The sequence below is a fragment of the Canis lupus genome, chromosome 11 (assembly GCF_048164855.1).
Source record: "Canis lupus baileyi chromosome 11, mCanLup2.hap1, whole genome shotgun sequence".
NCBI classification, from domain to species: Eukaryota; Metazoa; Chordata; class Mammalia; order Carnivora; family Canidae; genus Canis; species Canis lupus.
In genome coordinates, this window is record NC_132848.1 from 51,953,090 (window position 1) to 51,974,370 (window position 21,281).

Sequence of the window (21,281 nt, forward strand, 5' to 3'; positions counted from 1 at the left end):
TGTGAAGACCCCTGACGAGGGCTGCGTAGACTGCAGTACTCGTGGAAAGGCCTGGGGATCAGGAACTTGGAGCTCTAATTCTAGCTGTTCTTTGCTTGGCCCAAGAAAAGTCGTTCAATCTGTTTGGCTGTGGGTTTCCTTCTCCATCAAATGGGGACAGGGCCTGCCTGCCTACCTGGGGGAAGGCTCTGGCAGCAAAGACTAATGTAAGAAGCTTTGAGGAAAGACCACACAGATGCATAGCCTTCTCAGTCCCAAAAGCAGGCCCCATCCTTCCTTGCTCCCCTTCTCCTAGTAAAACTAGCTCAAACCTCAGAGCTCAGAACATAGCTAGAGCAGAAGTGAAATCTGGTGGTGTAGTTCAGTGATGGCAGAGGGCTGGTAACACTGAGGTGGCCATTCAGGTGACGGTCTCTCTTGTTGGGCAGCTGGCCCCGTTGCCACCATGGAGTTTGGGAGTCAGTTACTGTTGGGGAGACAGAGAGCTCCTGAGATGAGCAAGTGGACGGTGCAAGTCAGAGGCAGAATGTGGTTACCTGAGAATCCAAAGCTTCCCACTGTCTGGATTTCACAGAGGGCCCCATTAGCATGCAGTACTCCCTTATCCTCTCTCCCATAGGTTCTGAATCTGGGGGGAAGAAATTGGACCAGGATGCCTAGGCTAAACAGGGAAGCGTTTTAATAATGCAAACATTGCTACAGTTAGCATTTCAGGGCCCCTCAGGATGCTGGGGATGTGTGAGGGCTGGGCTCCCCGGCCAGCTTGTTGCATCCTAAGTAGGAAGAAGAATATTAAACAAGCCTCCCCTGAGGCCAGGGGCCCCTGTCTTCTTTTTTTTTTTTTTTAAGATTTTTTTTTTTCCATGAGAATACACACAGAGAAAGAGAGAGGCAGAGACCCAGGCAGAGGGAGAAGCAGGCTCCATGCAGGGAGCCCGATATGGGACCCGATCCCGGGTCTCCAGGATCACACCCTGAGCTGAAGGCAGGCACTAAACCACTGAGCCACCCGGGCTGCACCCCCCACCCCCATCTCCTTCTAAGAACAGAGGGAGCATGGCTCCTGAAGGGTGCACTGGAGCCCCCGCCCCTCCACCTGCCTGGGGGAGAAGGCTGCACCCACCCTGGGCCTCCACCAGCCTCAAGGAGTGTAGCAGTAATGCAGTGATCCATCAGATCCCGGGGTTGGGTGTTGCCTCCCCTGGAGCTCCCAAGGCCTTTATTGTAATGATGCGTTGTCTACTCCATCAGCAAATGAACACATGTTTGCATTTTACAAGCCTGCTTTCCGTTGCTCAGGTATGCTGCTTTACGCTCAGGGTGCTGGTATGTTCTGGTAACTTACTCTAGGAAAACTTAAATCATGGCCTTCCTGAAGCTTGTAATCAGGCTTGGGAATTATCAGTATAAATACATGCCTTTCAGTAATTTGCACATTGGGCTTTCTTCTCTGGACATTATCCTAGATAGTAAGCCCCCAGACAACTCTGAGAACAAATTGTGAATGCTTTGAATGGGGTGCCAGGTAAGGGCGGGGTGGGGTGGCTTTAGGAGACAGGTTTGGGTGTATGTGACCAATCCAAAGTGGCAGTGACTTCTGCAAGATAGACGCTTTGTTGTCCTTCTGTAACAGCTCAGAGATGGCGCCCTTGACCGGGATGACAGTTCTGCTCTCCTGGCCCAGGGACCCAGGTTCCTTCCATTCTGAGGGCCCTGCTCTCCATAGGGTTGTCACACTCACCCCTGTGATCCATGACGGCTCTTCATCACGTTCACCTTCCAGGGCATAACCAGGAAGAGTGGGAGAAGGGGGCACCCCCTCCCTCTAGGGACATATTTTTGAAATTTGCATACATCAGTCCCCCTCATGATCCATTGGCCAGAACGTGGGCACATGGCCACACCTAGCTGCAAAGGTCCCTGGGAAATGTCCCTGTCCTGGTTGTCCGTATGCCCCATTAAAAATCAGGGGCTCTGTCGTTATCGCAGAAAAGGAAAAGAGAGTGGGCAACAGCTGCCACAGCCAGAAAGGGATGTAAGAGTGTCCCAGGTTTTCCCTTCTGAGCAGGGGAGGATTCTGGAGCAGTCTGCCCTCCGTAAGCCGTCGGCATCACCAGCAAGCATGTGCCGAGCACTTACCGAATAAAGGGCTACTGGGACCAAATCACCGAGGCAAAAACATCTCCCTGACCTCACCCCCAACCTGATGGGGTTGGGCTGAGTGTATCTCACCGGCATCCCCACCCTCACCCACCCCATACCGCCTGACGATGCCAGCAGCTGCAGCAAATGTGCAGGGAGGGAAGAACGTCGTCTTTTATTATTTTGGAAGGAGCTCATCCCCCTGCGTTCGTTCAGGATAAACTGCATCCCAGGCTGTTGGGGCAGTAAGGCTCCATCAACACGCCCCCCCTTTGGTTGGGGGATGGTATCCTTCCCCTCCCAACTCTTGTCCTCCTCCCTGCCCTCTTCAGGCCTCCGTCCCATTTCAGTCAGATGTGACAAGTATCGGGGGTGGGGGGTAGCTTCCACTTGAGAGATGAGTTACAGAAATGTGGCCTCTTGGGCAGCGGGTCCGTGTGACAGTGGGAGAGGCACAGGGCCTCACAGATGCTCCTGGATCCTGCATGCGTGTCGGAGGTGCCTTTTGGAAGAGCAGGATGGCCCACCTCCCTCCCTCACTGCAGCTCCTGTCTCTGGGAGCTAATGTTGTGCTAGAGGGAGGGACATGGATGTAGGGGACAGTTCCCCTCCCGGGGACTCACAGGCGGCCGTGGGCTTTCCCTTGGTCAGGGAAAGTTGGCCCGAGTCTCAGCTCCCAAACAGCAGATTCACAGTGTCTGGGCACTGGGCACAGAGCTCCAGCTGCTAGACGGATGGATGCGTCAAGCAAGAGCCAGTGCCCCCACTGGTCCAGGCTGAATCTATGCCCAGAGCCCCTGGTGCGATGGGCAGAGCAGAACTTGCCCAAGGCTTCTCAGCAGGGGGACCGTCCTCAGGAGGCCCTGGGCACCCGGAGGTACAAGCTATCCCAGCTGTGAGCTGGGCAGACCCGGGACTGGGGCGAGGTGGCCAGGCTCTATCTGAAGATCATCTTCATTATAAAGTTACAGTCAAGGGAGGGGCGCCTGCGTGACTCAGTGAGTTAAAGCATCTGACTCTTGATCAGGTCCTGATCTCAGGGTCTTGAGATCGAGCCCCTATGGGCTCCGTGCTGGGCGTGGAGCCTGCTTAGGGTTCTCTGTCTCCCTCTGCTTCCCCCTCCCCAAAATGTCAGTCAAAGGGGAAGCTCTGCCCTACTGGTGGTCCCGCATGTTTCTCTTCTGCTTCGGTTCCCTCATTTCTCATCCCTTTCTTTCTTTATCTTCTCTCATGCTCCCCTCTTCCCAGCTCCCCACTGTTCTCCCTCCTGCCTTCTGTGCCTTCTTCCCACGTCCCCTCTTCCCTTGCTCTGGCTTTTTCTTCTTCCCTCCTGTGCCGGCACCCCCTCCTCCCTGCTGCCGAGTCAGTGAGGAGAGCACTCAGGGACAGGAAGTGGGAGCCAGCCAGGCCCTGCAGCCATGCCCTCCCTGACTCGTGCCAGGTCCCTGGGGTGGAGGGTCTCAGACCACCTGCACAACGCCATTAGACCTTTGGATTCCTTTCATTACTCTCTGGGATCCTTGGCTGGCTCTCTCACCCCTCCCTTGTCTGCCTCCCTCCCTTCCCCTTTATCCTGGGTGTCCATAGGTCCTGAAGGCCTGCTCCATGGGGAGGACGCTGGTTTCCTTTAGGGGCAGCTTTGGTGATCCCCTCTGGGGTTCAAAGCTAGCTAAGGGCCTAACCTTAGCTTCTTTCCTGAGCTGCTCCTCGAGGCATCTCTGCCTTTAGCCTGGGTGGCCCTCCTTTCCTTGGTCTCACAGTGAGTCTCTGGGAAGCACCTCTCACGTGAGGAGGCCCCTGAAAGGCCTTAGACTCGACCCTGAGCCACCCTCACCCTGTTCATCAACTCAGGAGGAGCCCCGGGACCAGGCCCTCCCTGCAAAGAGGGTGTGCAAATAGCCCGCGAAGAGTGAGTTCATCCCCCAACCTGGGGGCGGGTGGGGTTTGGCTCCAGCAGAGAGACTGGAACCAGCTCTGGGTGCAGGGTTAGATCAGGATGCCTCAGAAAAAAATAATAAAAGGGACTGTTGCAAAGCTCCAGGGAACAGATGTTTTCCATTTGGAGCCTGCCGAGAGAAGCGCAGAGGGGGGCGGGTGGAGAGAGATGGACGGAAGAGGGAGAAAAGCTGAGATAGGGAGGCAGGAGGGGAGGTCAGGGGTAGGCAGAGAGGAAGATGAGAGAAGTGGGGAAATGAAGAGGGAGAAGGAGAAACAGCTGAGGGGATGGTAGAGGGGCCCTCGACACTGGGGACAGCAAGCTGTTTGCTGGGGTGGTGGCCCGGAGTGAGAATTGAGGCAAAGACCAGTAACAGCGAGTGTTCCTCCAGGGAGGCCAGGGGAGGCCGGGGAGGCCGGGATGGGTGGGTACCTCAGGGCCCTGGCAGTCAAGGCCGGGAGGTCGAGAAATCAGGGCAGTGGACGGGCATGGTGCCACCGGCAGCTCCTGCGGCAGCCGAGGCTGGCCGGCTGGGGAGCACCATGTTTGGTAAAACAGTTGCCCAGGGACGCCAAGGCTGGGAAGAAGGGGTGCCCCGCAGCCCCCAGACCTGTGGGCCGGTCTGCAGGTCAAAGGCCCCGCCCTGGAGGCCGAGCATGCCAGGGACTGTGTGCGAGGCGGCCAGGAGCCCTCAGGGGACCTCACTTCTCTGGCTCTGTTCTGTGTCATCTGGTTTCCTGCCTAACTGGTAATGAAGTCCATCGGACCAAAGCAGCCCTACCTATTTTTCAGGGCATGTTCTCTGGTGTGTGGCCAGCCCGACAGGGCCCGGGGCCCCAAGGCAAGAGAGAGGTGGGGATCCCTGTAATTGAAATCTGTTGATATGAAAGCACTGGGAGGAGTCCCCAAGGGAGAGACCAGAATCAGCCTCCAGAGACAGGGACTCAGAAGACAGGCCGGCAAAGCTGTAAACAGCTTAATGAGCCACGGCAGGAGCAGGCAGGCCGGTGGGCCAGGCCTGGGGCAGGCCTGCTGGGCAAGGGCCCGGGGAGTGGAGGGCCTGTGCTCAAATGTAGTAGAGGAAGCAGCCCTGCCAGGCCCCCAGCACTCACACCACACACTTCCTTCTGCTTCTCCCCTCACCTCCAGTGACCCTGGGGAGTAGGATCTCAGTGGAGTCCAGCCTTCCAGGTCGCCACAGCCTCCCTTCTCTGTCAGTCCAGCCGTCCCTGCACCTTCAGGCCCCGGCTCAAATGTTGCCTCCTCCAGGAAGTCTTCCCTGACCACACCAGCACAGCTGACCCGACCCCTTCTAAGTGCTCCGAGCTTTCAAAATTAGCGCCTGTCCCTCCATTGCCTCGGCGCCCTCCAGCAGTTTGGTTGCTCAGCTGTCCCAGATCCCCCTTCTTTCCCCCACCTCTGCTCTTTCTCCTCCTGGGAGGGCCAGGCACATGGTCAGTACTCAGTCGTTGCACACCGGATGCTCAGTTATGAAGGCAGCCTGCTCAGAGCCCCTGGCAGCAGTTCCAGAAGGGAACACAACAGCAGAGCAGAGGAGAGCCTAGGCCAAGCTAGACAAACCCCTGAGCTCGGGCCAGCCCTCCCTGCAAGACCCTGGCTCCAAGCCCGCCCTTCCTGGCCTCACCTTCCCGAGCTTTCTGCCTTGGGACTATGCCGTTCAGGCTGTCTATGGGGCAAGTGCCTGCATTTCTCTCTAGCCTATCATGGGGGCCTGGCTCCTCTGTTTACTTAATTCTTTCAAATTCTGGTCTCCTCTAGAGAAAAAGAGTTCCCTTGCTCTAAAAGGCCTCGGTAGTATTAAAAGGATGTGGCAAGCTACTTGATTACACAATGAACCTTAGGCAACATTCATGCGGACTACCCCAGGCGCCGAGTGCTGCAGGCAAGGCCTTGGGCTTCCTTCCTGCTGCCTGTTGGAACAGGAAGACAAGACATGATGCCTGGGTCCGGGTTTTCCATCTCTTTCTGGGAGCTTCTTTTGGGATGTCTGTCATCCACCCCGCCCTAGACCTAACCTGAATTAGTGTAACCTCAGCCCTTGGCCTGTGCTAGGAACAGCTCTTGGCAGAGTCACAAGCCAGGCTCTGCGTGCCCTTCTGTACTCCCATCTGTGCGCGGGCACCAGGGAGGGGCAGCCGAGCCCGGGGCTGCCAGGAGCGGGAGGCTGAGTGGGCCATGGGGCCGAGCCTCGAGCCCAGCCAACCTACTTCTAAAAGTACTTGCTGGGGGTGTGTACCCGTGCATCGTGGATCTGAAATGTGCCTTTTTTTTTTTTTTTTTTTTAAGATTTTACTTATTTATTCATGAGACAGGGAGAGAGGCAGAGACACAGGCAGAGGGAAAAGCAGGCTCCATGCAGGGAGCCTGATGTGGGACTCGATCCCAGGTCTCCAGGATCACACCCTGGGCTGAGGTCAGGGGCCTAACCACTGAGCCACCCGGGCTCCCTGAAATGTGTCTTTATGTGGACTGGCCTGGGATCGGAGATGGCCCCGTTTTCCACTGATCTGGGGGAGAAGGCAAACTGGTTGTGGGACAGATCTTTCCAGCTTGTTGGTGAAAGGTGTGGGCATCCCGTATTCCATCAGTGCAGCAAAAGCCCTGGGCTTCGGAGGGAGGCCGGAGCTGCTGGGAGCCCAGTGCGGCCTTGCCCCTTGCCACGGAGGGACTGGTCTGTTAGCAGCAGTGGGCACGAGAGCACCTGCTGGGAGGAGTAAGTGAGAGAAGACACTTGGCAGAAGCAGGCCTTGGCCCACGGTCAGTCCCCAGGAGCGTGGGCCGTGCGGGAGTGCACACCTGCCTCACCCTGATCAGCCTCCACCCGAGCCCCCAGACTCGTGGTCTTCGTGTGGAGAGACACTGCACAAAGCCACCTGACCTTGCCGGACACCGCCCGTGCCCCCACTGCCAGGCTTGGAAGTCAGACAGCCAGATGCACACCCCCACTCCACAACCGCTTCTCCCCGTGGCCTTAGGCAACTTCCCTACCCTCTCTGTGCCCAGTGTCGTCCTTCCTGAAGGGGGGTAATAAAAGTGCTTGTTCTATAGGCTTTAGTGAGTGTCGGCGGAGGCGGTCTGTGTGGGGCAGGTAGCAGGGTGCCTGACCCCGAGTGAGCGCTCAGAAACCATTCCCTGCTGTTGCCCCCACGGCCCAGGGCCAGCCCGGCCCGTCACCTGAGACCCTCGAACTCTGGGGGCTGATGGTCAGATACGGGGACAGGACCTCTGCCTTTGACTTTTCCTGCCACTGTCACCTCCCTCTGTCCTTCTGGTTTCGCAGCTGAGCTGTTCATGGAGCAGCGACACCTCAAGGAAGCAGGTTTCTGCATCCAGGAGGCGGCAGGCCTCTTTCCCACCTCGCACTCGGTACTCTACATGCGGGGCCGGCTGGCCGAGATGAAGGGCAGTCTGGAGGAGGCCAAGCAGCTGTACAAGGAGGCGCTCACAGTGAACCCCGACGGTGTACGCATCATGCACAGCCTGGTGAGTCAGTCCCCCACCCTTGAAAAAGGCCTCAGGGCCCTCCTCCCCCTCCCCCTCCACTGTCTGCGTCCCCTGGTGTTGGGGGGGAGGTGGCTTCCTCCCTGCTCTGTTGGGAGACACAACTGGCTGGCCACTCTCCTTCAATCAGAGCCTGCCTGAGTTGATGAAAAAATCTAGGATGAGTTGATAATTCTTTGTGACTTCCTTTTTGCTCTAAACTTCTATAAAGCAGTATAACCCCAAAGGGATTCCTCATCAGATCCTTGCCCTGGACACTCTAGGCAAAATGCTCTGCTTTCTGGGAGTCCCCAGGCCCTCCGTGATCACCGGGCTACCTCTCCCACTTCGGAGGAGCTCCATGCCTCTTTGGTGGCATTCTGGGGATGTCTGGAGCTGGGCTGTCATGTCAGGCCTGACTCGAGCACACATGGAAAATGGCCCCTGGGGGCAGTGGAGGGGAAGAGGGCCCGGCAGCCCCCAGTCCAGGAACATGGCACTCAGGACCTAGGTGCCCAGGGCTCAGCAGCTTTCTATGGGAATGTCTGGAGGCTGGGAGCAGGATGCTGGTGTTCTTGGCTTGGCCTTGCCATTCTCTTTCTGGGCGATCGTGCGCAAGTCGGTGCTTTTCTCTGAACCTTGGTTTTACTTATCTGTGCAATGGGGATCCTCTGGCGCAGGAAACATTTATTGAGTACCTGCTCTGACAGCTGGCGTAGTAGACCCGTAGGGATAACCATTTTTTCCCTTCCTTCCTTAGCTACTTTTACTTTTTTATTTTTTTCCCTAGCTACTTTCAGAGAGCAAGTCATCAGGAGAAATGTAATGATCTGAAAGTGTACAGGCCTGCATAGGCACAGTGGTTTTTGAAGTATAATTTAGCACACCATCAGCAACACGGTCTTCCCCTGTCAGGGTGCAGGTTCCACCTCAGACTTCCCCTTTTGAGAGTTCTTTGAGGGGAGTGGCCACGAGGGCGTCACTGACATCTGCCACATGTAGAACCCAGAGGGATCGGAATGACTCCAGATGGCTGGAGGGTTATCATTGCCAAAAGGGGTCTGATTCCTTCATAAGGAGAAGCCACCGGGAGTTCGATTTCTGCTCAGTGTCAGGAAAAACTGTATAGCTCTCAGAATAGTACAAACCCAGGAGTCGTCTGGTGAGGACGCTGCCAAGAGAATGGAAACACTACTTGGGGGGAGGAGCTGGACCAGGTCATCTTTATAAGGTCCTCCCGAGAGCCCCCCAAAACAAATGAGAGCCTCCCAGCTATTATTCCTGCTGCCCGATCCCTAAAAGGATTTCTCCCTTGGGCCCATGTGAATGTTCTGCACCAGCTGAAGACAGCCCACGCGGTGACGTCACACCCTGGCCCACGTTCCCCTCCACATGGCTCTGTGTTGCCTTGCAGTCTGCTCAGCAAATGTTTGTTTTTTGCAAGGCACATCCTCCTTCCTCCCGCAATTCAGACATTAGCTCCTGTGATAAATGCCTCCCTGGAGGTCACATCCAGAAACTTGATTAGGGTGGCTGGGAGGGAGGAAGTGGGCTGTGTCGTTAGGCCTGCAGCCAGGCAGAGATGTCTGCCTTCTGCGCTCGGGGCTTGGGGTCTGCTGTCTCAGTCCCTAAAACCCGATGAAGTCCAATAACAGGTACAACTTTGAAGTCACAGTGTACCATTTTTCATTTACGCTCGTTATTGTTTGTAGCTCTTTTCCTGAAATTGAAGCCAGTTCCAAGGGTGGGTTTCCATGGTAACCGAAGAGCGGCCCAGAGTGGCTCCCTACAGATGTTTCTGAAATGGTCCCTTTTCTCTTCCCTGGGGTGCCCTGCCGATGTGATGGAATGAGAGCGAGTCAGAGCCAGGCCTGCCCACTGTTAAAGTTACAGGCCAGCAGAGGGGCAGTCTGCTCTGGCGTGGGCAGCCCGTTCGCTTTCCACATGCTCTGTTCCTGCCAGCATCCCACACATATGCATGAGGAATAGCAAATTTCAAGTCTGGAGAAGATTTACGAAGCACTCTTCTCCCAAAGACATAGGAACACTTTGGCACGTTGTTCTCCAGTATTCCCTAATGTAAGTGCCTTCCCTGGGCTGGCTTTAGGCTCAGGACATCTGGGATCTCATCCTGGCTCTGGCTCTAATTCACTCAGGTGATTTAGGAAAAGGCACGCATAACTTCCACGTTCCTGACATCTCCTTCGGTAGATGAATAATAATCTTCATCATTCCTAGACCAGTTCTAATCAAATGAGGTGACGCACGTGAAGGTGCTTCTAGAGGTCTGCAGTGCAACATGAGAGAAGGCAAAACAGCATATACGCCCCTACTCTCCAGGCCCTCACCCATGACAGAAGTTGCTAATCCATCAGAGCACTTCTCACTGAGTGCCTCTGTGACCTTGGGCTCTTTTCCACGATGGTACAACATGAGGGGAGCCACGACCTGGCTGTCTAAGTCAACTTGGCATTTATGTAAGGGATTCATTGTAAAAATGGTAAAGAATGAGATACATTAGTTGTCTCAGCCTTTGTCAACTCTGGAGGTTGGTGCATCCTTGGAGAGTTATCCAGAGAAAGGAACGTGGAGTATCCGTCCCCACCCCTGCCATGCGGTCATTGCCAAGGCAGGTTCCCAAGGAGGACATCCTGGCCATGCCACACCACTGCAGTTCTGTGAAGACATTGGCCTCTGATAGGTGCCAGGAGAGAAGAGGTACCCCTCCCCTGAGAGCACGGCCACCCAGCCTGTGCTAGGAGAGCTATGGATCCCTCAGGGAGCTGTGTGGGTGCCAAGATCAGCCTTACAATCCTTAGGGCAGGATCATCAAACACCAGAAGGCCAGGAACTGTGTGCATGGGATGGGAGATTTAGGGAGAGGCCAGAGAAAGAAAGCCTCTGGGAGTGAAAAGCTACTGCTTTTAGGAGGCTGTGTTCAGGCATTTCTAAGAAAATGAACTCTGGCCCAGAAGCAGGTTCTCTCATCTCCTGGTCCTACTGTCCTCCCTGCCCTGGCTGTGAGGGGAGGCGTTTCCATGCTTCAGGCTCCATCCTGGGCTCAGCTCAGGCTTTTCCACCCAGCAGGCAGGCAGGAGACACCAGCTTAGTCGTGCTCTGCCAGGGAAGAGTCTCTCCACTGTGCCACCGCAGTGCCCCCAGAGGAGTCCGTGCCATCAAGCCCTGGCCCGGCAGCTGCCCCCTCTGCTAGGCTCAGGGACGGCCAGCTTGCTTCAGGAGACGGCCAGGTGCAGAAAGAAAAGGCCGTGCTCTCTGCAGATGGAAATTCCCAGTGAAATCTCAGAAGCAGGTCCTGACCGTCTTTGCCAGCTCGGTCTTGGCCTCCCTTCCAGTGGCCAGAAACCCTGTGCACTCAGCCTGGGTGCTCAGCACTTAATCTATGCGCTAAAGAATCTCGTTAAGAGGGGGACCCTGAACTCTACTTGCCTCCCCTGAGGAAACAAGAGAAAGGAAGCAGGGCCCTTCCCGAGATCAGCAGAGGAGTTGGCCCCCAGGTGACACTTTGTCAGAGAGGGCTCCATGGGCTTGGTGGAGAAGAGTCAGAGGCAGCCTGCACCCCATCTCTCTCTGAGCCTGTCTCTGCCCCGCCACTCGCCAGGAGGCTCTCTGCATCTCCGAGGGAACAGGGGTGCCTGGGGAAGGCAGGAACCCAGGAGGGCTGTGAGGTCACCTGACTTTAATGGTAGGAGGGCCCCTAGCCCTGGCCATGGACAGACTCGTTCCTCCCGCCCATCCTTTGGCTGAGCCATGAGTGGACAGGCACGCTGCCTCCCTGCCACCTGCGTTTGTGGGCAGTACCCCACCCTGGTCTCCCAAGACAGACTCTGGGGTTTCCTGGCACCCCTCTGGCCAGGCTTTCCTGGTCCTCACTGGCCCCTGCCTGTGGTCATGCTTCCTTCTTGGGACAGAGTTCCAGGCTTCTATTGCCCTGGTCCCCCAGAACCCTCTCCTCCTCCATGGGCACCCCAGCAGAAGAGAGAAACTGCCCTAAATGAACTTTGACTCCTGTGATGTAATTTCTGGAGTTGTAATGTCTGAGGCACTCCTGGCCTTGTGACCTCACCTCTTCTTTCTCCAGATGCTCTGGGAAGGACAGGAAGACAGTGTGTTTCTGTCATCCGTGGTCCTGGTGAGAGAATGGCAATGAATGAGTTCCCTGCATTCATTCCCTTTCACTCCCAGCGTGGGGCTTGCTGTCTCATCCCTCAAGTAGGTTTGGGGTTTCGGGGGCACAGCCATAGCATGTGGCCAGCCCAAATTGTCCCCAGAACCTCTGGTCCCTCTTTCCCCAGGCTGGGGCTTGCCACAGCATCCTCCACGTCCCACCAGCTCCCCATCACCATCCCTGCCTCTCCCCAAGGTGGGGCCCGAGTCAGCCAGGACCAGGGCTTTGCACCACCCAGCCCTGAGGCTCTGGGTTGGGCCTTTTGCAGGTGCTCCAGGAATCTAACAGCAGGCTCTGCTCTCTAAGGCCAAACAGGTCAACTCTGGTGGCAGGGAGCTCCCGAAGTTCCCCTCCCCTGACAGGCCCCATCCCCCACCCTGGAGGGCAGGACTAGGACCGCCAGCCCTGCCAGCCTGAGTGTTCTGGGGTTCTTAGAGATTACTTCCCTTCACTGGCTCAGTTTTCACTTCTGTCTAATGGGCATAATAATTTCGGCCCTTGTGACCTCAAGGGGAGGATTTTAGTGCTCAGATGATCTCAGCGCCGTGAAAAGATAACTCAATACCCGGCATTTTTGTCAGCATTCATGTGGAAGACGTGGTGGCACGTGGCCTAAACCTAAGCCCCACCTTTGGCCAGGCTGCTCGTGCTGTGGGGCAGGGGTCACTGGCCCAAATTTCCCCAGGCTGCCTGGTGGTCCAGGGTGCCAGCAGGGTACTAGGGAGGGAGGGAGGGGAAGAGTGCTGGGCAGGGACCAGGGGCTCCAGGGCTGCCTATAGGTTGCCTCTGGGGCTGGTTGGCTGGGATGGTTTTTGAGCCCCAGTATCAGAGCCAGCTTGTGTCTGGAGGTTGTGTCACAGCCTTTGGTTCTAACTGAGCTGGACCTGAACCCTGCTTTGCCTATACTCACTGCTCCACCTTGACCAAACCCCTCAACCTCTTGGCACCTCAGCGTCCTCATCTGGGAAATGGTAGTCACCATGCCAAGCCCTAGATCTCGGGTTAAAATGAGGTTAACCAGTTCTGTAAGTTAACGGCCAGTAGTTGGGGTTACTTTTACCTTTCCATTTGGAAGCTGAGCTCCCAGGCCAGGCTTGGACGCTCTTGGTTTGCAGAAGGAGGCAGAGGCCCAGAGCCAAGCCCCAGAGATTCAGTACAGCAGAGCCTCCCGGTCCTCACCGAGCCCATCAGGCGACTCCGGCCAAGGCAGAGATGTGCTGGACACCGGCCCCAGGCACCCTGTGGCTGGGACAAGAGCATCCCCAGGGCAAGGCCAGGCCAACCTGAGCTGGGTGCAGGGGAAGCCTGTTCAGGAGGCCGGAGTCTGAGGTGAGAGCCAGAGCCATTTCACGGCTGGTCTCTTCAGCCAAAGGGCCCTGCTGGGGATCTGAGGCTGCTGGGGAAGAGGAGGGAAGGCCAGGTTCTGGGGAGGCCCCACATGGCCTTCCACTCTGGCCTCTGTCAGGCCAGGCTGGTTCAGCCTCTGCTTCCTGACGTTAAGGACAAAAGGTGTCCTGAGCAGCTGAAGAGTGAAACCCAGTGCTTGGCCCTCAGAAGCTTCCCTGCGAGCACACGTTGCAGCAGGGCTTCTGGTTCCCGGGGCCCGACGTGCCAGGGTCTCGGGCTCCGCACCTGCTCCCTCCTGTCGGCTTCCTGCGCTACGGCAGGTGGCCTAGGGGGTGCAGGCGGCCGGAAGCCACAGGAAGCCCAGAAGTCTTGTGCTGTGTTGTACTGTCTGCGCAGGGACCCTGAGTTCACACGCGCGCGCACACACACACACACGCACACACGCACACAGCCCGCTCCACAGTCGCGCCGCCCCACCAGCTCCTGTAGACGGGAGCTTCACTCTGTTTGGCAAGAACGTCTTGTTGGCCATTTGACGACCTAGTGCTGTGGGTTTTATCCTGCCTTAGCTCCCTCATCCCTGCCCAGTTCTGCCTGAGGTCTGCACTCCCTGGTGGGAGAGCGGAGTGGGAGGCAGGAGGGAGCTCTGCAGGCTCACTGTGTGGGGTACCCCTAGTCCACCGGCCTCGTTCCTGGGCTGGCACAGCCCCAGCCCACACCACCTGCCCTCAGGCTCAGACACCCGCGAGAAGGTGAAGGGCGGGCTCCCTGGGCTCTGGCTCAGGACTTTTGGAAAGCCTCGGGCTTACCTGTGGGCTCCTGAAGGCCTCAGCCCCCTGATGTGGAAGGGAAGCCTCCTGTCAGCCTGTCATAGACTCGGATCAGAACAATAGTGCAGCACCGTTCGCTTAATTTAGCTCCAAAATCATTGGTCGTAAAGACTCCCCATGTCTGGAGGGTGCAGCGGAGTCCAGCCTTCCCCTTGCCCAGTGGGCCGGCACCCCCTCCCCTCAGCTCTGCCTTCTGCCCAGAGAGGAGAGCTGCTGCCATGGCGCCCCCTCTCACTGCCCATCACAGGGTGTTCACTTTGAGCACCCCAAGTCCAGGCTCCTGACCTAGCCCTGAGGGCCTACCTGTGCTCCAGAGTGAGCAGAGCCTCCGGAGGCCCAGAACCTGAAACCAGCCTGGCAAGGGAGCTGGCAAGGGAGCCCCCCAGGAGGTGTTGTGCTTCCTTCTCAAACCAGTGTTTATCTTTGAGCCTGGCCATGGCCCTCCAAGGACAGACAACCCCCACCACAGCCAAGAGGCCCACTGGTGGGGGGAGAAGGGGCAGGAGGAAGAGAGGCATGGGCACAGCCACCTCTGTTGCCCCAGAAGCCCCCCGCCTAGCTGAGCTCCAGGTGAGTGTGTGGGCTCTGGCAGCAGGGGCTTTTCCTGTGAAAGCCTAGGAGAGCTTGTCAACCAGGTGTTGGGCGGGGTCTAGGAGGATTTGCGCCCCGCTCCAGGACGGATGTGGTGATCTGTGGGCTCTGTTCTCAGCCTGGAGAAGACGCCTCATTCTCAGTCAGGTTGGACAGGTTGAGGCTGACACACCTGGGAGAACCTGGCATCCAGAGAGGGCCTGAGCTCCTGAGCTTGGGCTGGAATGTGGGCCTCCCCCGCAGGGTGTGTCAGCCCCCGGGTGGGTGAGGACCTCAGAGGGGGCCCCACCCCAGGCTCCTCCCTGCAGCCCCAGGGTCCCCACGCTGAGGGCTCCTGGGACCAGGAGGCTCCAGCAGCCTCCAGCTGATTCCCTGCTTCCCAGCTGGAAAGGCTGTTACAGAATCCCAGGAATGTGCCCCAAAATAACTTCTATAAATACTTGAGAGTAGGGATAGGGAGGGAGCTGTCGGCTGGCCTGCAGCTGGCCTACAGCAAGGGGCTGCTTCCCAGGGCAGGCCTCCCCCCAGAAGAAGACAAGACAGACGCAGCCGAGACCTTCCACTGCCGCTTCCCTCTGGGGGACAGTGTTGGGCACTGAATTCATGAGGTGACGTGGTGTGCAGTAGCGGTTCAGGAAAAGGAAGGCAGGGGGCCTTCTCCCTCCCCATCCCAGGCCGCAGAGAGCCACGTCTTCCAACAAGGAGGGTCCCCCTCAGGCTGCGTGTCCTGTGGCCCTAAGCCGGTCGGTAAGCATGCACGTAAGTGCCTGTGTGCCTGGCTTGGGACCCAGGACCCCCCCCTTGCCCCCCCACCCCAGCTCTGTAGAGCTGACTCCCATGGGGAATAACAAAGCAGGCAGGAGCCAAGGACCCTGTCCCTCTCAGCCTGGGAAGGGACAGGACAGGGATCGCACACCAGAGCCCACAGTAACGGAGCACAACCTCAAGGGGATGGTGTAGCCGGAGGTGTGATCCTGGGGGGGCTTCCTGGGTGGGGAGCAGGTCCTGGGTCGTTGAGATGAGGCCAGATGCTCCCCCCTCCCCAAGATCCAGGGAGGGAGGGAAGGAGGGATGGATGAAGTTGGGAACTTCTGGGGCCTTCCGCCCCAGCCCTGCCCTCCCTGAGTGGCAATAATCTCGCCCCCTCTCAAAGGTGCATTGCTCAACTGCCATGAGCAACTTGCACATCACTTTCCAGCTGCTGCGGGTGGCAGCATGGCTGTGGCATCTCCCAGGTGAGGGTCAGAGGCTGAGTCACCAGCAGGTCTGGTTTCTCTTGGCTCAGGGTGCCCCGTGGCCAGAGTAGGGCAGAGTCATCAGGGACGTTTGGATGGAACCGCGTTTCCACCATGTCCCTGGAGACCTATTTTGTGGGCCGCTAGGGTGGGGGCGCCGGGGGAGGGGGTGATGGCGGGCCCTTGGCAGAGCGCCCGGCGGGGGCAGAGTAGGTGAGACCTCCCGTCTTCCCGAGGCGGGCCCTGCCCAGTTGTCAGGGAGCAAACAGCTCCGAGTTGCTACCAAACACGAACAGACTGGTGTGTCAGGCAGGTGGCAGCAGATCCTGTTACAGGCCCCGGGCTTTGGGGCCCCAGCCTGACCCCAGCCCGGTGTCTCCTTTCAGGCTCTGAGGTCAGCACCCCAGGGTATGGGGGACGTGATCCAACCCCACCCCGGGCCCCAGTCTCGGCCCACAGAGGGAGCCTTGCCCTCTGGAGAGGGCAGCTCCTCCCACTCCTCCCTCCAGCAGGACCCTCTGCTCATCCTGGGGACGCGTCCCTTTGCTGTCTGCCCACCAGGTGCCCTGACTACATGATTCCACATCATCCCTGCAGACTCTGCAGCAGTGCCCCCCAGGAGGTAGCATTCCGTTCCCTGCTTTGCAGACGAGGAAACCACAGCTCAGAGAGAACGGGCCACTTGCCCACGGTTCCTGCGCGCGTCAGTAGCGAAGCTGGGATTCCAGCCCAGCCAAGGTCTGGCCCCGGAGCCCCGGAGCCCTGGAGCCCCGGAGCCCTGGCTTTTCTCTCCATGTGAAACATGCAGAGGAGCCTACTGCAAAGCTTCCTGAGAGTAAAACCAGCAGACACACACACACACACACACACACACACACACACACCCCGCTCAGCCTGCGGACACATCTGGCCCCCTCCCAAACATGCACACTCTCCTCAAGATCAGGGGTTTTCGAGCTCCTTGAGTGGTGGAGCTCCCTGTGCAAACAGGCTGTCCTGGGGAGCTCGGGAGCTCGTACAGAACCGTACTGGGGCCCCGCCCGTCCCCGGGGGACCCTGCCGGCCTCCCCATCTGTCCCCCGCTGCTCCTGCACTCACGCGGCCCAAACCTTCCATTTTTGGTGCTTAATTTTGGTGTATGGTGGCCTGTGGTCCCCCCCCCCACCTTCCCTCCTCCCTGTGGGCCCCGGTGCATGGGGAGCTGCCCAGGGTGCAGCTCCAGGGCCTTGAGGGCAGCCCCGTGACCTAGGCCCTGCTGGCCAGGCTGGACACTGCACCCCGGTCCTGGGCAGCCCTGGGCCCACGCTCCCCTGCCCTGCACCCCATCCGGTTCCCTTGCACGGCTTCGCCCTGGCTGCCTGAAGACGGCGCCCCCTTCCTTTCCTGCCCGGGGCCCAGGACCCCTGGCCGCCACCTCCGGAGAGGGTGAGGCTTTTCCTAGCGCTTCCTGAGCGCCAGCTCTCGCCCTCGCCTAGCTGGTCGTGTTCCAGGCTCTCCGAGGACTTTATGAAATGAGCGGGCATGTGCACCTTCCCCAGTGGGTCGCCATAGCAACAGAGGGCCCAAGTCCCAGGAGCGTGGTGAGGAGGAAAATGTTCCAGCTAAAAATGTTCAGGGCCGTCAGTGGGCGGGCACCGGGAGGCTCTTCTCCCGCACCCCAGCCCCTGCCCGTCCAGGAAGGTGGTGTTAGGCTCTACCTCGAATCTTTGAATGAGAGGGGCCCCCCTCCCCCATGCAGCCACCCCATGCCTCCATTCAGGGCCGCAACACAGATCAGTGGGATGGAGCCAAGCAGCCTTTCTGGGACGGGAGGCCGAAGGGGGTGTCCTGGTCCCCCGCCTCACTCACCACCCTGTCCTCCCACCTCCCTGCACTCTCCTCAATACGAATGGAAGAGGATGTAGAAGGGACACAGTCCCAATTTCACTTCCCAGGATTTTGTGATGATTCCTGTCACCTCTCCCTGCCAGCAGGGCTGTTAGAGACCAACAGCAGCGCCAAGCTTCCCAGCCACCCCTGACCCCTCTTACCAGAGCCCGTCCTTCTGCCCAGCACCCACCCTCCTGGGACCCTCGCCAGCCAGGCCAGGCTGGGATGGGCGGTGGGTGCCAGGACCCCGATGTCCCCAGGAAGAGCGCGGCTGAGGCAGGCCAGGAAGCCGCCCCCACCTCCCTGGGGACAAGGGCCGCTCCACGGCAGGGTGGCCAGGCCTCTGGGTAACAGACTGTCCCGCTGAGAGCTCAGGCATGCCAGGCATTATTCCAGCGCTTGCCCCAATGCTAACTCCTGTAACCCTGACAGCCCTGCAGGTGGGCACTGGGCCCTTCCCACTTACAGCTGAGGAAAGTGAAGGCCGGAGAGAGGGGACTTGCCAGGAGCCCCCCCCCCCCCCCCCCCGCCCCAGCTGTAATGGGATCTGCTGACTTGCCAGCCTGACCTTGGGGCCAGGAGGGACAGAGCTCTCCCCACGGGGGAGCCGGGACGGGGAGGCCGGGCGGGAAGGGGGGTGCCAGGACACCCACACTGACCTCTCCCGTGCTCTCCCCGCAGGGTCTGATGCTGAGCCGGCTGGGCCACAAGAGTCTGGCCCAGAAGGTGCTGCGGGACGCCGTGGAGAGGCAGAGCACGTGCCACGAGGCGTGGCGGGGCCTGGGCGAGGTGCTGCAGGCCCAGGGCCAGAGCGAGGCCGCCGTCGACTGCTTCCTCACCGCCCTGGAGCTGGAGGCCAGCAGCCCCGTGCTGCCCTTCTCCATCATCCCCAGAGAGCTGTGACGGCCGGCGGGGACAGGGCTGCCCCCCAGGGTGGGGCTCAGGGAAATACACGCCTAGGGAACACTTCTGGGCCGGGTCTCCTCGCCTCCCCCGCTCCAGCCCTGCTTTCCCTCCAGGGCCAGCTGGGTCTGGGAGCTGCTCATCTGGGGCTGGGGGGCGGGGGGGGGGGGGAGCAGATTTGCATCAAAAGCAAATGCCTTGCTCCCTGGGATTCAGACAGACATGGTGGCATTTATGAGTAAGGAAGGGGCTGGGAAGCCACAGCAGCCTGGGAGCATCTGCCCCGGAGGGTCTGTGCCTCCTCGGTACCACCCCCCAGCGTCTAGAACCCCCCCCATTCGACACCTGCCACTCTCCACATCCCCCACCCTGGGATCCCGGCGACTGCACAGGTGCTAGCCTAGAACTTCAGCTCCCTGTTCTCCCACACCAAAGATGAACGCCACCAACTGCCCTCTGACTAGGTCAAGAGGGTTTTCCCCACTTCCTAACCCAGTGCCTCGGGAGACGGTCTGCTTGAACCCCAAGTGACCTCGAGTCATGGTGACCAGACTCGCTCCCTGGAGGTATGGGTGGGGGAGCGTCCCAGCACACTTCACCTCCACCTGCGCCTCTGTAGCGGGTGAGCCCCAGGGCCCTGGTCTCAGCCCCAGCCTCAGGACAGGGTTTCAGATAACTCTCAGGTCTTGCCCAGGGCCATCAGGGCTGGAAGATTCTGCTGGCAAATGGGAAGAGGGTGAGATCTCCGGGTTCCCCCCCACCAGGTTTGGGCTATTGGGGGATGCCCCTCTTTGCCCGTGGAGCTCCACTGCTCTTCCCCTCTGCTGCCAAGTGCCTTTTGGGCCTCTGGTGCCTGGCCAGGGGCACTGAGCACCAGCCCTAACTCCTCTCCCATCTCTGCCATGCTCACCTTTCTGGAAACCTGCCCCTGCCCAAGTGGTCTCCTTAGGCCTAGGCCGTAGACCCCAGGATACGAACATGGCAGCTGGACCCGTTCTTCCTCACACCGTGCATCAACGTACCCCTTCAGGCCTCATGTTTCTGGGCAATGGGTACCACGCAGAACCCTCTGGGGATAATAATATGGAGATGGGTGTCTCCAGGGCTGACCCCAGCACCTCTCACCACCCACAGCCCGTCTCTGCATCAGGCCATTCAGTTTCCCCTGCCTGAGGTCCAGTGGGGACTGAACACCAGAGGAGGGGACGGAGCGTCAGCAGGGGGCGGGGGGGCTGGTGGGTGGTGGAACCCTGCTGGCTCCCCCAGCCCTGCTGGGATACTCCCCAAGAAGTTATTCCCCGTCCCTGGGGGTTGGGGGGGATGCTCATCAGGGAATTCCTTTTCTATCTGCACTTTGGGTTTTAGTTTTAAAGCTCCATCTGGTACGGCTGTCTCCTCTTAGGGTGTGTGGAAAGGCTGGGCGAGGGCTGCCCTAGCTCCTCATTGCCCAGTCTGCTCCTCGGTGGGGGGGGGGGTGGCCTCTGGAGATTCCCCCCCCCCCCCCCCCCCGCCACACTGGCTCAGCACTGCACACCCCTGGGTGCCTCCCCCGAGAGGGCCTGCCCCCTCCTGGCCCTCCCGCACGGCGACCGGCACTGCAGAGGACACCAGATCCCTCGCTCTGCTGAAGGATCTCTGTCTCCATGTGTGTGTATAAATATAGGTATAGAGATATATATATGATAGAGATCTATTTTTATTCTGAAATTCTGTGAGAAAAAAAATAAAAACTGAATGAGAAGAGCAAATGGTACTGATTTGCCTCGGGGTGCCCAAGACTGGTGGTTGGTAATAGGAAGAGCCCCAAGTGCATTTCGGCTTGCAGCGTTCCTCCGGAGGAAGCCTCGGGGGGCTGGGCCACCTTGCTGGCGGTTTGAAATAAAGGTCTGGAATAAAGAGACGCTTGAGAGGGATACAGCGTGTTCATTCCATCCAACGGGGACCCCCGAACAGGCCCTGAGCGCCTAGTGAGGAGGGAGTGTTGCAGGAGGAGAGGCCTGAGCAGTCACCCCAGCAGGTCACACAAACGGGGGCCGGGGCCCAGCAAGAGACTGCTTGGAGCAGGGGAGAGCCGAGAGGGCCAGGCAGGCGCAGAAGCTTGGGTGGGGGTGGACGGAGGCAGGGGGCCAGGCAGGCTGCTGGAGCAAGCCTCCCGGCCTGGCACCTGTAGCTCAGGTGGGCCTGAGCCCCCTGCTGCCTCTAGTGCCCCGCGGGGGGAGGCCAGGGCCAGACCCATGACCTGAACAGAGCATGTCCTGCGGGCGCTGCTGGTGGAGCATCTTCAGCCCGTGGGGAGAAGCACCAGGAGACAGCCGCGTGGTGAGGCTCCCGGCCACACGCGTCCTCAGCAGCTGCCTGCGCTGTGCCCTCCACACCAACACGCTCCTAAGCAGGTCACACCCGTTCGGCACACTACATGGAACACAAACGTGCGACAAAGTTTTGAAGGATGACTGAAGTTTGCGTAGAAGCTCGGCTTTCTTCGTGTGCCCCACAGGATCGTGGGGTGCGCCCCCAGGACTGCAGCCACCCCCGTGGAGGAGAGCTGCCCTAGAGGCTCCCCCAGAGCTTGGCCTGGCCTACACGAGAACGCCCCACTCCGGTGGCCTCACAGAAGTCTGGCCTCCTCCACCCCCACCCTCAGCCCTATTCTTGGGGGGATGGTCCTGCTGCTCCTGAGAGGAAGGGCCTTTGGGGGAGCTGCTGGGTGCCCAGCTTCTTTCACAGTGATTTAACCATCA

The 21,281-nt window shown here is 58.9% G+C and overlaps 1 protein-coding gene across 6 annotated transcripts in view; it reads left to right on the forward strand.

Moving 5' to 3' along the window:
- TTC7A (tetratricopeptide repeat domain 7A) overlaps positions 1 to 20,440 on the forward strand; it is a 144,985-nt gene extending 124,545 nt beyond the window's left edge. For 3 of the 6 annotated variants that reach the window (XM_072768251.1, XM_072768252.1, XM_072768256.1), the window contains exons 19-21: positions 7,380 to 7,582; positions 17,244 to 17,348; positions 18,319 to 20,440. In XM_072768251.1, coding sequence (XP_072624352.1) covers positions 7,380 to 7,582; positions 17,244 to 17,348; positions 18,319 to 18,540 — 530 coding nt within the window. In that variant the 3' untranslated portion in view covers positions 18,541 to 20,440. Of the gene's footprint in view, positions 1 to 7,379; positions 7,583 to 16,329; positions 16,354 to 17,243; positions 17,349 to 18,318 lie in introns of those variants that run through there. The other 3 variants (XM_072768253.1, XM_072768254.1, XM_072768255.1) reach the window with 2 other exon arrangements.
- Positions 20,441 to 21,281: the final 841 nt, after the last annotated feature.